The sequence below is a fragment of the Parus major genome, chromosome 27, assembly GCF_001522545.3.
Source record: "Parus major isolate Abel chromosome 27, Parus_major1.1, whole genome shotgun sequence".
NCBI lineage: Eukaryota > Metazoa > Chordata > Aves > Passeriformes > Paridae > Parus > Parus major.
This window is the reverse complement of record NC_031796.1, coordinates 1,429,483-1,442,206: the sequence shown is the minus strand read 5'-3', so window position 1 is coordinate 1,442,206 and position 12,724 is coordinate 1,429,483. Positions and strand designations below refer to the sequence as shown.

Here is a 12,724-nt window from a genome sequence, read left to right as displayed (position 1 = left end):
GGGCTGGAGGTCACTCTGAGGCACAGGCAGGGCTGGAGGTCACCTGCCTCCTCGGTGCACTCCAAGCTGCTTTGCATAATTGCAGTAATTTGGTTTCCAAGAGCAAAGTCTCCCGGGAAAGTGGCAGTGAACTCAGGGCTCCTGCAGAGCTCGTGGGCCATGGGGGTCATTGTGGCAGTGGATGAAGAGCCAGGACCTGCTCTGGGGGGCTGCCAGGAGCATGAGGAGGTGACCAGGGTGGGAGCAGCCTCCCAGGACACCCCAGCCCTTCCTGCTGCAGGACAGAACAGATGGGCTGGGGGCAATGGGAGGGAAACCCAGGGACTCCCCGTGCACTCAGGCATTTCAGTGCATTTCACACCACTCTTGTGCCAGAGGCACCTGCTGGCCCCCAGAACCATTGCTGCCCTCAAACAGTGCATTTTACTGAGATTTCATTCTTGCCTGTTGATCTTGAGCTCAGGAAATAAAGAGAGCACTCAGCCCCTGACCTGTGGCAGAGCCTGACCTGGGTGGCAGCGCCTCCCCCTCCTCCCCGGAGCGTTTTCGGGAAGCACAAATGCTGACCCTGCCCAGGGGACTTACAGGAACACAACGAGCACAGGAGCCGGCTCGAGGGTTACAGAGCCAGGGCAGGGAATGACTCAGCACCCACCCACTCCTCGGCTTTCCCTCAGCTCCCAGCAGGAGCAGCACAGACAGCACCAAGGGAACTTCCCCTTCCTGCAGTGGGCCAGAGCTGGGGGCAACCCCCAGGCCTCCATGGAGCCCCCAGGGCTGGGAATCCCACCAGACCCCAGGAACAATGGAACCCACCATGCACAGGCTTTTGAAAACCAGTTTTATTTAAATAACTTTAAATACATTACAGTAAAACATTAGAATTGAAACCAAAGCCATGTTACTGCACTGGGTGTGAGGCAGTGCCAGCTCCAGGGATGCTCATGTTAGTCCAACATCGAGCCCTTGTCACAAGTTTAACCCATGGGCCAGTTCCTCCAGTGCCTGGTACCTCAGGGCTCGCAGGTACCAGCACCTGAACTGCAGCCATCCAACCTCCAGGTCACTCTTCTGTCACTCCTTCTGAGCCAGGCCTCCCCACATCCCACTGCCTCTGGGAGCCAGCACAGCCCAGAGGGATGTCCCGGAGCCAGGGGCCTCGCACCAGGCAGGACACGAATCCCCTCTGTCAGGATGGAAGCGCAGCTGGACTGAGGAGCCATCAGGACAGGCAGAGTCCCTGGGCTTAGCTGGGAACAGCTGGAACTTTTGGCTTCAGGCTGGATGGTGCCGCTGCCCGCGCTACCTCTGGGAAATGAGGGACAGCCAGACGAGATAGCATGGGCTCGTGTCAGTTTATTACATCACCAATTACAACAGTCCAGACTCAACAGTGGACCCAAGATCGTTACATTACACAAACCGGCTGGTTTTAAACTTATGACAAGGGAGAGGTGGGAATTTCATGGTAAGGATATCTTCTTGCATAAAGCTCCAGTGGCCCACAGGCACTTAAAACCCGTGGACTTTCAGCTGGTCGTCTTTAGCCAGTCCAATCTGCAAGACAGAAAAGGTGTTCACAGCATGGGGCGATGCCTCCAAACGCTGCCCACCCCCAGAGACCTGTGTGCATTTAACAAACTCGTGTTTATCTCAGCAGGCTGAAGGTGTCCTACCTCCACGAGGAACTGGCAGATGTTCTTGCGCTGGTCACCCTGCAACTGAATCACTTCTCCATACTCGGGGTGCTCAATTACAGTACCATTGCAGGCAAATTTCTGCAGCAAAGACACAAAACTTCCCTTAGCACCACACAAACATCCCTGCCGGGCGTGGCCGTTGCCCCCCGAGCCGAGAAGACTTACCTTCTTGAAGGCCTTCACCAGTTTCTTTTTATCGTAGTCATCCGCGATGCCCTGGACTGTGGTGAGGGTCTTCCTGCCGTTGCGCTGCTGGATCCTTATATGGATGTAGTCCTCAGTGCCGGCCGGGAGCAGGTCATCACCCTTACTTGCATCCGCAAAGGGGTCTGCGGGGAGCGCCGTCAGGCCCCGCCCCGCCCCCGCGCCATTGGCCCCCGCGCCCGCCCATCACGCGGAGGACACGCCCCATTGGCCGCCGCGCCCGCCCGTCACACCCCGGCCCCGCCCCCGCGCGCCTGCCCGTTATCGGTAGATCCCGCCCCTGCCCCCACCCCATTGGCCGCCGCGCCCGCCCGTCAGGCCTTGGCCCCGCCCCGCCCCCCCCGCGGCTGACGCAACCGGGCCCGGAATAGCAACTGCGCCACGGGGCGGGGCCGGGGCGGGGCCCGCGCGCTCCCCCGGCCCCACCGCACAAAGGGCCTCACCGAAGGGCTGGAGGTTCTGGATAGCGGACATACGATACGCTTCCCTTCCCTCGGCGGAGGCGGCGGCGGCGGCGACGGGGGCGGCTCTGGCGGCGGGAGCGGCTCTGGGCGGAGGATGCTCTCGCGGCGGCGGCTCGAGGCGCTGTCAGGGGGGCGGGACTGCCGCCGACCGCTTATATACCGCCCCTACGTGACGCCATCACGCACGGCGAACGAGAGCGATGATTGGCTGTCACGCGGGGGCGTCAGGACGCATCGAGCGAACGCGGCCGCGCCCCGGCTGGCGCGGGGGGAGCGGGGCGCATGCGCGGCAGGGGGGCCCGGCAGCGCGCGGGGCGGCGCGTGCGCAGTGCGGGGCCTGGGCCGGGGCCGGGACCCCCGGGACCCCCGGCCCCACTCGGGGTCGCCTCCGCCACTCCCGAGACCCCCCCCGGGCCCCAAAATACTCCCGGGACCTCAAAAATCCCTCTGGGACACCTAACCTCCTCCCCGAGACCCACAAAACACCCCCATGAAGCACAGAATGCTCCCCGGGACCACTCAAACACCTCCAGGTCCCTTTGGGATTCCCCTCCAAAGAGCACGGCACTCCCCGAAACCTTCACGGGGGCCCCAAATCCCCTCCAGCCCTCGCAAATTTTCTTGGGACCCTCCAACCCTCCCAAAACACCCTTATTATGTCCCCATAAAACCTCTTTGGGAACCCCGAACTTCTCTGGGAGTCCCAAAATGTCCCAACCCCTCCTTCACTCTTCTGAAATCCCCTTGGGACCCTCAAAAGACTGATCCCCTTCCCTGGCCCTCATGGCTACACATGGTCCAGCCATGGTGCCCATCACTCTGGATGGCTGCAGGAGCAGCCCAGAGCAGTTTGTCCATTCCCAGCCCTGTGTCTGTCACATCCATCCGGCTGCCCAGGCCTGCCCGGAGCTGTGTGGGGCTCCCGTGGGCTCTGCAGGTGTTTTCTGCACGTGTGGAGAGGCCCCGGGTCCTGCCTGTCCAGTGATTCATGTCCCAGTGTCAGGAGCACGCAGCGATCCCGTGCCCCAGCCGGGGGTGACAGCGCTGTGCCCAGCCTGCCCGGGCTGGCCTTGCTGAGCCTGGCACAGCCTGGTCACCACCCTGTGACCGCAGTGCTCCAGGCATGGAGAGACCTTGGGTCCTGTCCTGGTGCAGCCGCAGCCTGGGAACGCTCAGAGCTCACCTGTGGATGTGGGTTTGTTACCGGGGTTTGTCACTGGCTGTCCCCACGGTGACACTGCACCTGCAGGGAGCTAAGTGCTGACAGAGAGGAGGGTTCTGGCAGGGAGATGCTCAGAGGACACACAGTTCTGGGGCTGTGCTGCCGAAGGGAAATGCTGAAGGTGTCACCAGAATCTGATAGAAAAGGAAGGGTTTTCTCTTTAAACGACTGAAATGGATCCCCTGGCACCTACTGCACCTCAGCTCAGTCTGGCAGGCCTTGGCAAACCTCAGCCTGTGCAGAGTGAGCTCAGTTCCTTTTGCTGTCCTGAGCACTGGCACATCCCATCCTGGCTCCTGGGGGTTCCCAAAGGCCTGGCTGGGTCAGCACATCCCAGTAACCCCGGTCATGGTGCTTGGGAAGGGGCAGTCCCTGCCCTTTCGTAATGAGACACAAAGGTGGAGGGCAGCGAGCCCAAAGGGGCCCAGACCAGGGTCGGTGGGAATTGGTGATCTCAGGTTTAATCCTGTTCTTGAGTCCTAATTTTAGGGCCTGGAGCCTGCTTGCAGTGTTAGGACTGAACTGCTAAACACAGACATTCCACGGCATTCCCGGTGCTGCTGTGGATAAACCCCTCAAACTGGCAGGTGTCTCCCTGCTGTGGCTCAGCCAGCACGGGGGCTGCTGGCATGGGAACATCACATCCCGCTCTGAGACATGGTACAGGTGCTAAAAATACCCTGAGACTCCAGATAGGAAGAACAGTAAATCTCTGACAATTAATGGGGTCAAAAGCCACGTAGATGTAAACAGAGCGTGAGCTCCCCTCTGGGAGCGGGTCAGAGCTGCACATGGAGTGGGAACATCGTCCTGGGGAGGCCTGGGCCTGCTGGGCTGAGGATCCTGGATCTGGAGCTCCTCAGCTCCATTTGGATCCCCTGCAGCCCCAGCTCCCTGTGTAGGTGTTCCTGCCCTGCTTCAGAGCCATCTCTGAGGCACGACGTGGGTTTGACAGGTTATTGGCAGCTGGGTGTGCTGCCATCTGCGGCTCTGGCAGACGCCGCATGGGTCGGATGTTGCATCATTCTTGGGGGTTTTATTTAAGATAAAGGCAAATGATTTCTCTTGCACCAGGCAGAGGGAATTGTTTGCGTTGCTGTATTTGTGGTGTTTCTGAAGCATCTGTCTCTTTTGTGTGTGATGGATCAGCTGGAGAACTGGCTGAAATTTTCATTAGAATATCAATTTGCTCCATGACCACCATGAACAAGCAGGTGGTTCTTCTCTCTCCTCTTTTTCTGATCAGATCTTCCTCCTTTCCCAGAGAAGGAGCCATCTCTAGCAGCCACATGGTGGAGTAGCCAGACAGGAGAAGCAATTAGAGGTTTGCACTCCCATCTTTCTGCTGGAGGCATTTCCAAGTTCTCACTGCAGCCAAAGGGCTGCTATTCATATTCAACACCAAGCACTCGAGCAGAGCCATTGTAACTTCAGTCTGATGTGAGCTCTGGGCAGACTGGCCCTGCTGCTGAGCCAGGATCCCCCAGAGAGTCGATTTATCAGTGTCACTTCTGATCTGCACAGTCCACATGACACATCCTGGTTGTGTCCTCACCACTGGGCCCCCAGAGCCTCTGGTCCAACACCAGAAGAGGCGAGTGTGTGTCAGACACCAGAGTTAAACCCATCACTGGTGAGAGTGTTAACATCCGATATTTGCTGTGGACAGGATTCAGAGCTGGCACCTGCAGTCATGGGTGACTTTGGCTACTGAGCCCCTGCACCCTCCTCCCCTCTGCCCGTCTTTGGGTGCTGGTCCCGACCTGTCCTGCCCGAGGAGGTTCCGCTCCCGGCTCCCCACGAGGTGGCAATGCTGGTCTCCTGCAGCAGCATCTCGGCAGGCAGCTCCGAGCTGCTGCCGTCTCCTGGTTCCCAGCGCCTGGCAGATGATCCAGTCTGTCCCCTGGGCTATGTGGGGGCTCCGTGGGGCCCTGGCCGTGCCAGGGGAGCTGGCAGAGACTGTTCAGGGGCAGCAGGAGCAGAGGGAGCCCAGAGCCGCCTGTGTCACCTGTGCTGTCACTGCTCACTGGAAGGCATCGTAGTCACATCTGGGGCTGCTCCTGGGGACCACTGCACTCCTTGGCGAGTGGCACTAGCGGCCCTGCGACAAGGAAACGGGCTGGTGCTGGGGACAGGCTCTACCCGGAGGAGTGCCCCTGTCAGTCCCGGGGATCTCACGGGGAAACGCTCCCGTGTGTGTGTGCAGACAACAGACCCGGGGAGCCGGTGTGATGCAGCTCAAGACTGTGTGGGGGTCCTGCAGCAGCGGCCCTGGGGCTCCTGGGGGCTCTTGGCCTGTGCTTACTGCAGGTCTCTCTCCTTGTTGGGTCCTGCAAGGCCATTTTACCTGTGCTCTGAGGTGGGGGCATCTTGGTGCCACCCCCAGTCCACCTGGGAAGTGCAGCAGAATGGAAGGAATCATCCTGGCATTCGGCCTTACTGCTTCTCCCGCAGCTCAGCAATGCCCTCCGGGCTGGGACATTCCTAGAAACCAGCTTTTCTCCTCCAACATCCTTCCTGCAGCCTCTGTGTGACGGCACGGACGGGGATTCAGGATGAGCTGGATGTTTGATGGATATTTGATCCCATTAATCAGTGCGGGCAGCACTGACAGGCGTCAGCCCTGGTGATTAACCTGCTCCTGGAAAGAGCAGCAGGGTGAGCACGGCTGTCACGGGGCCAGAGGCAGTGCAGGGATTCCCTGATCAAGTTTTACATTCCCTTTACACAACTATTCCTGGCATTCACATCCCAGATTTGCAGACCCCGGGGTGTTGTATGAACTGGCCGCTGCCCGCCTGCAGTCGGGACCTGCGGGATGCTCGCTGTGGTCCCCGCTCGGGATGGAGGCACTGGACATGGTGTGACACATTCAGAGGGCTCCTCGCACTGCGGGACAGCAAGGGCAGGCCGTGGGCACATCCTGATTCCTGTCAACCCAGTGACCTCCAGTGACCGACGTGGCCCCGGCTGCGTTACAATCACTGCGTTTAAGGCTATTTATTCACCCTCCCTCCCACTGCTCAGCTCCCGCTTCCCCTGGCAGGGCCCCCACCCTCCCTCCTGTGACACCGCTGCTCTCCGCGAGGTGCCAGGAGAGCTCCAAGCACAGGCTGAGCCTGCCCGTGCTGCTGCTGCAGGTAAGCAGGAGCAGACCTGGGGCAGGTGAGTGGGCAGGGACCTGGCTTAGCCCGCACAGCCGCTCCTGCCGGCCCCTGTGCTCTGTCCCTCCAGGCCGGTGCTGGGGAGTTCTCTCAGGGAGGGCTCTCCAGGATCTTGGAGATGTCTTCCTGCAGAGAAGGGATGCTGTGCCCCCCACTGCAGCCCTGGCCAGTTCCTGGGTTATTCCCATGGGCTGTCTCCTCTCCCCATGGGGATTCCCCTGGCCAAGGTGGATGCCCCGTGCAGACATCACTCCGTGCTCACATCGCAGGGAATGTATTGAATAAAATCCCCCTTGTGGCAGTCACTGGGGTCCAAAACCCCCAGCCCTCAGCTGGGGCCTTGGCATCAGCCTGGAGCAAACCTGACACGGGAATAGGGATCACAAAGACCAGGAAGGGGTGGGAGCAGCTCAGGGCAGCGACTCTGCTCTCCATCAGACACCCTCAGAACTGCTGGGAGCCCCAGGAAGAGCTGGCCCCTGCCTAGTGACAGGCAGCAGATCCGGAGGGTTTTCTGCAGTGGAAGGGTCCAAACCAGGCATTGAGGGCCGCTTAAGCATCTGGGAGAGGGACAGGCATAGCCATGATATGATTTTCATTCTGTCTCCTGATGGATTCAGGAGCTGTCGGCACCAGGCACAGCCGGCGCGGGGCTGACTCAGAGCCTCGGCATTGGGCTGTGCTGGGAGCAGGGACCATCCCTGCAGCTCTGCCTCAGCCCCACACAGCCTGTTTACACATGCCTGTGAAGCTGCGCCTGCCAGACACGTCCTGCTTTGCTGTAGTTTGTCACTCCTGGGCCATAGGACACAGAATTGCTCCAGTGCCACAGAAAGGGGCGAAGGTACCAGGCTCAGCTCCCACAGCTCCCTCGCTGCAGCACAGCTGGGATGGCCAGCACAGCCAAGGAGCAGCAAGGGACATAACTCATCTCCCACTGCTGCCCTGCATGGCTCCAGCCCTGCTCCACCCAGTCTCAATGCTCCATCCCTGGAAGTGCTCAAACCCAGATTGAATGGGGTTTATAGCAATCTCATCTAGTGGAAGGTGTCCCTGCCCATGGCAGGGGGTGGAACTGGATCAGCTTCAAGGTCCCTTCCAACCAAAACCCTTCTGGGACTCCATGATTCTATGATCCATCTGGGCAGGGCAGTGCAGCTGTCCTGCCCTGCAGCCCTCTGCTTTCATCTTGCCCTTCCACTCTGCCTGAGCCAGGCAGCTCCCCTCCATTCTGAAGGGAATTCCTTGCTCCATGCCAGGGAGAGAATTTGGGCCATGGAGAGACCCTGAGATGAACCTGTACTGGAATCTTGTGTGCCAGGCAGGGCCCTTCTGAGCTGGGCTCCTGGCATGTGCCAGCTCATCAGCACCATCACCAGCACTGGCAACGTCTTTGGACACAACATGGGTTCATCTGGGCCCTTTCCTGCCATGGTGGGCACCCAGCAATGGGAATAACCTGAATGTGCTGGGAAGCACAGTGAGACCCTTCCAGGTGCCCTGACACCCACCCCGTGCTGCGATGCTGCCTGGCACAACAGGGATCCCAGCAGAATCCTGTCATGCCACAGCAAGGGCAGAGGGGATGAGCCTTTCTGAGCAGCTCTCCACGTCCAGGGGCTCTGAGGCCCGTGAGAGGAGCAGCCCCTGTCCCCTCTGGAGAATCAGTGCACTGCCCCCTGTGCCCCCCAGCTCCAGCCAAGGGAGGAACCGGCCTGGCTCAGGCATTTGATCCTGCCCTGGTGTGACAGGGGATGCACACCAGGCTGAATCCACCTCTTGCTGATCTGGTGGTAAGGGGCAGGGAATTTTTGGGGTAACAGCAGCAGAAATGATGAGCACTGAGAGCTGTCCCCACTCTGCTGACTCGAGCAGAGAGAGGGGCAGGTCAGGCCAAACACCTTGGTCAGCACCTTCCTCACTCCAGTTCATATTTCACTTACGAGGCAAAACCTGTGCGGGGTGTGAGCACATCCCCACGCAGCTCCAGCCGCAGCCCGGCCCCGCGGCCAGGCACACTCATCCCTGCCTACACCAACCCCCCGAGGGCCAAACACTGGCCGTGGGCCAGAGCTCCTCCCGGCGTGCTGCCAGCGCCAGCCCGGCCCAGCTGCCCGTCCCGGCACGATGCTGGCACGGCAGGGATTTGCCTCTTACAAAACACTTGGCCGTGGCACTCCCTTGCCAGGTCGGGAGTTGGAGCTGGGAGCAGGGGGCTGGGATGGCCACGCTCTGGGGTCCCAGTGCCCCCGTTCCCAAAGCCCAGACAGGCACTGGGACAGGATGGCCTGGGAAGGGTTGCAGTGGCAGAGGACACTCGAGGGGACATCAGCCCCTGGGGTGCTCAAGGTCCTTCAGAGCCACAGCTCGTGTTTGTTGCTGTGTTGTGCAGCTGCCCAGGCCCCTGTGCCTGTTCACACTCCTGGGGCTCCCCTGGCCCCCCAAAGGTGCAGGAGCAGTGTGTTTATCCCAGAGCTGCCTGGTCACCTTAGCTCAGTAACCAGCAAGTACCAGCCTGGCAGGGGGACAGGGAAACCTCAGCAGGCACTGCCTTGGAGCTGCAGCTGTAAAACCACTCGGTGACAGCCCCTTCTTTTGGTTATGAGATGTCAGGGACCCCAGGCAGAGGCATTTCCATGTACCAGCACTGCTCAGCTGCCGTGTTTGTGGCCTTCCCGGCAGCCACTGCACTCACCCCCTGGCATGGAGCTTCCTGGGAAAACCAGGTCAAGATGGAGCCTTTCAGCCTGCTGCAGATTTTGTTGTGCTTGTGCCACAGGCTCAGTCCTGCCAGAGGCAGAGCCACGGTGGCTGAACCGGCATGGGGCAGGAAGGGCTGGCAGATCAAGTGGGTTTTGGGGGCACAGGGAAGCCCAGGATTGGAGTGCCAGGGCTAATATTGGCCCTGAACCTCTCAACCCTACAGCAGGTTCTCGCCAGGCTGGGCCAGGGGCTCAAACCGTGTAGAGTTGAGATCAGAAGTGGGAACTGCCTGGCTCCCCAGCTGTCCCCCTGCTCCAGGGCATACCGGGCTTGCATTTCTCTTTCCTTCGCTCCTGAACCAGGAGAAGGAATTACACTCCCCACCACAGCCTCCCTGCCCAAGAGCCTGTAAACCTCGCTGGAAACAAACACGACACAGGGAACAGGGGCAGGAGACCCCCAGGCTGGGGGTGCTGGGCTGAGCTGCAGCCGTGTCACCGGCGGTGTTTTGGCTGCCAGGGCCGCGTCCCTGCCGTGGCTTGTCCCCACACCCAGCGCTGGGCTGTCATTAGCGAGGCGGGTCCTGCCCGCGTTCCCATGTCCGCGTCAGCACCGCCGCCCTCGTGGGCGCTGCCAGGCGGTGCCCGCAGCCAGGTGTGCCCCAGCCAGGTGTGCCCCAGCCAGGTGTGCCCCAGCCAGGTGTGCCCCAGCCAGGTGTTCCGCCCCGCCGCCGTGGTACCAAATAAAGAAATCGCCCGCGCCCTTCTGCTTGCAAAACACTTTGGACTTGGTGCTCTGCTGACGCCGCTGGTTCCCAGCAGCTCCTGGGATGTGCTGGGGGCTGAAATGGCTCCTCTTCCCCTTGCTGGGCTGCAGGTGAGAGCCCTGGGACCCTGCAGATACAATGCTCTCAACCTCCACAGGGCTCCCAGTGCCCCATCAGCAGTGCAAGGGACACGGAGAGGGGACACAGACAAGGAGCCACAGTGTCAGTGTGGGCTGCCCTGGCCGTAGGACTCACACCCTGTGCATGGAGCCCGACTCCCGGGCCCAGGACGTGAAGGAGCTGCTGGCAGGCAGTGCTGGTGCTGCACCATGTGCCACACTGGCCTGGCTGCAGTCACCGTGTCCCTGGTGCTGCCGGCGAGCCACGGAGCGGCACCAGGCACAGACCTGCACTGTGGTCAAGGCTCACATCCCTGCACGCAGCTGCAGCACAGCTGGGCCAGGGCCAGTGCAGGACAGCAGCTCCAGCCTCCTAGTGATCCCATAGTGGGGTCACCAGCACAGGGTGGGAAACAGCAGTGGCTGGAGGAGGCAGGAAGCTCTGGCAAAGCTGGTTCAGGAACCAGCCTGTGTCTCTCCATGTTCATGAGCGACAGGGAGAAGCTCAGGAGCAGGGGTTTCTCAGGTCTTTCCTAACTCGTTAAGCATCTGGGATGAACAGAATGTGTCCAAGGAGCTCAGTGAGTCTCATGTATCCCCGAGTCCCCCAATTCCTCACAATACTCTGGGTCAAAGCCCTGGGTGTCACTGGGGAACTGTCCCCGGCCAAAGCAGAGGTGATGGGCCTGATAAGGCTCCAATTGAAGGGTCTGACTGGCCACCCATGTGGCTCCAATCTCTTGGGGACGCTGGTGCAATTCCCCCCCACTCCCAGCTTCCAGTCACCACAACCCCAGGGAAGGGTGGTCAGACCCTGGCCATGCTGGGCACTGAGCTGTACTGACCCCGCACAGGGAAAGAAGGCACCAGCACCCTGGTCTGTGGGAGCTCTGGGGACAGCAGGAGAGGGTTTGGGGCTCTCTGCAGAGAGACAAAGCCAAAATAGGGCTGGCAGGAGCCCCCCAGTCCCCCTGGGCTCCCTGGGCAGGGCTGTGGCTGGGCCACGCAATTGTAAAGTTATTTCTCAGGAACTGGCTGATGGTGAAAGTTCTTTCCCAGGTGTGGCCCAAAAGGAATGTAAATCCTCTGAAGTCCTCATCTCCCCTGTAATTATTGTCAGACAAGTTTCAGCTTGGAGCTGGGCCGCCCCGGCCCCGGGCATGGGAGCGGGGGGATGACGCACAGACCTGTCCCTGCAGCGCACATGTCCCCTCCTGCCCCAGGAATGCATCCCATGACTCACGGGGACCGCGGGGGCTGCCAGGCGCTCGGGGTGGATGTGGAGGGGAGCACCCGCAGTCGAGGTGCTGGGTGGGTGCTCAGCACTGGGCTCTTGCAGGTGTGGGGGCCCGTGTTCTCCAGCCTGGACATCCCATGGGATGGCTGAACAGCCCGGCACTGCTCTCCCCCAGGGGACATAGGCTTGCCTGTGTCCCAGCATCCCAGCAGTGTCCCAGTGTCTCAGCAGACCCAGGAGAAAGCTGCCTCCCTGGCTCTGACCATGCAGGGCACTGCTGGTCTGGTCTGTGCCCCCGGTGTCCCTCACCCTGACCAATTCCACAGGCATCATCCCTGGCACATCGTCACTGGGCCAGTGGAAATATTCCTGGCAGCTGTGGGCCAGCAGATTCCAAAGGGTCTTGGCTCATGGGGCTGACAAAACTGAGGCCCATTGCACAGGACTGACAGGGTCCGACCCATCTCAGGGGAGCTGTGCAGCTGCAGCTGGAGCTGGGGCAGTGCTCGGTGGCACCTCAGGGCCAGGGGCTCGGGGTGAACCTGCTGTGGGGGCGTTCCCAGCGGGAATCACTCGGGAAGGAGCCCTGCACAGTCCCCAAATGCCACGGCCGGGCTCTGACCCTTGTGCTGTGCACCTGGGGTCGGTAACAGGCACGGGGCGGGAGCAGAGCAGGGTCCACAAGGACTGCCAAGGCAGTGCCCGGTGCCAGCGGGGCTATCCCCGTAGCCTGTGTGCGGAACAGCCTCGGGTGCGCGTCGGAACTGCGCACGGCAGGAGAGCACACGAGTGTGCTCACCTTACACACCTGCTCACTCTCTTCTCCTCCCCTTTCCGCCCGCTCTGCCGGCCGGGCCAGGCGCTGGCTCTGCACCCGCCCCGGCTCTGCGGCACCGGCACCGGGGCTGGGAACTGCTGGGGCGCGGGGAGCGGCGCGGCCAGGATGGAGGCAGGGATCGGCTGTGCAGGGCACCTTTGCACACCCCTGCACACCCCAGTACCCCCCGCACATCCCTGCACACATTAGTACCCCCCAGCGCACCCCAGAACTGCCCCACACTCCGTCCCCGTCCCCGTTCCCGTTCCCGTTCCCGTCCCCGTCCCCGTCCCCGTTCCCATTCCCATCCCCGTCCCCGTTCCCGTTC

At 61.1% G+C, this 12,724-nt stretch overlaps 1 protein-coding gene across 1 annotated transcript; it reads right to left on the bottom strand.

Moving 5' to 3' along the window:
- Positions 1-1,336: 1,336 nt before the first annotated feature.
- On the bottom strand, positions 1,337-2,491 carry EIF1 (eukaryotic translation initiation factor 1). Its single transcript, XM_015651166.3, has 4 exons — positions 2,348-2,491; positions 1,866-2,029; positions 1,677-1,778; positions 1,337-1,557 (listed from the first exon to the last, which is right to left on the bottom strand). Exons 1-4 carry the CDS (start codon positions 2,376-2,378, stop codon positions 1,513-1,515), a joined length of 342 nt encoding a protein of 113 aa, XP_015506652.1. The 5' UTR covers positions 2,379-2,491; the 3' UTR covers positions 1,337-1,512.
- Between the last annotated feature and the right edge of the window lie 10,233 nt (positions 2,492-12,724).

Coding starts and splice junctions, on each gene's coding strand:
- EIF1 (XM_015651166.3), bottom strand. CDS start 2,378: ATGTCCGCTATCCAGAACCTCCAGCCCTTCG. Junction 2,030..2,347: donor CCAGAACCTCCAGCCCTTCG/GTGAGGCCCTTT, acceptor CGCTCCCCGCAG/ACCCCTTTGCGGATGCAAGT. Junction 1,558..1,676: donor TCTGCCAGTTCCTCGTGGAG/GTAGGACACCTT, acceptor TCTGTCTTGCAG/ATTGGACTGGCTAAAGACGA.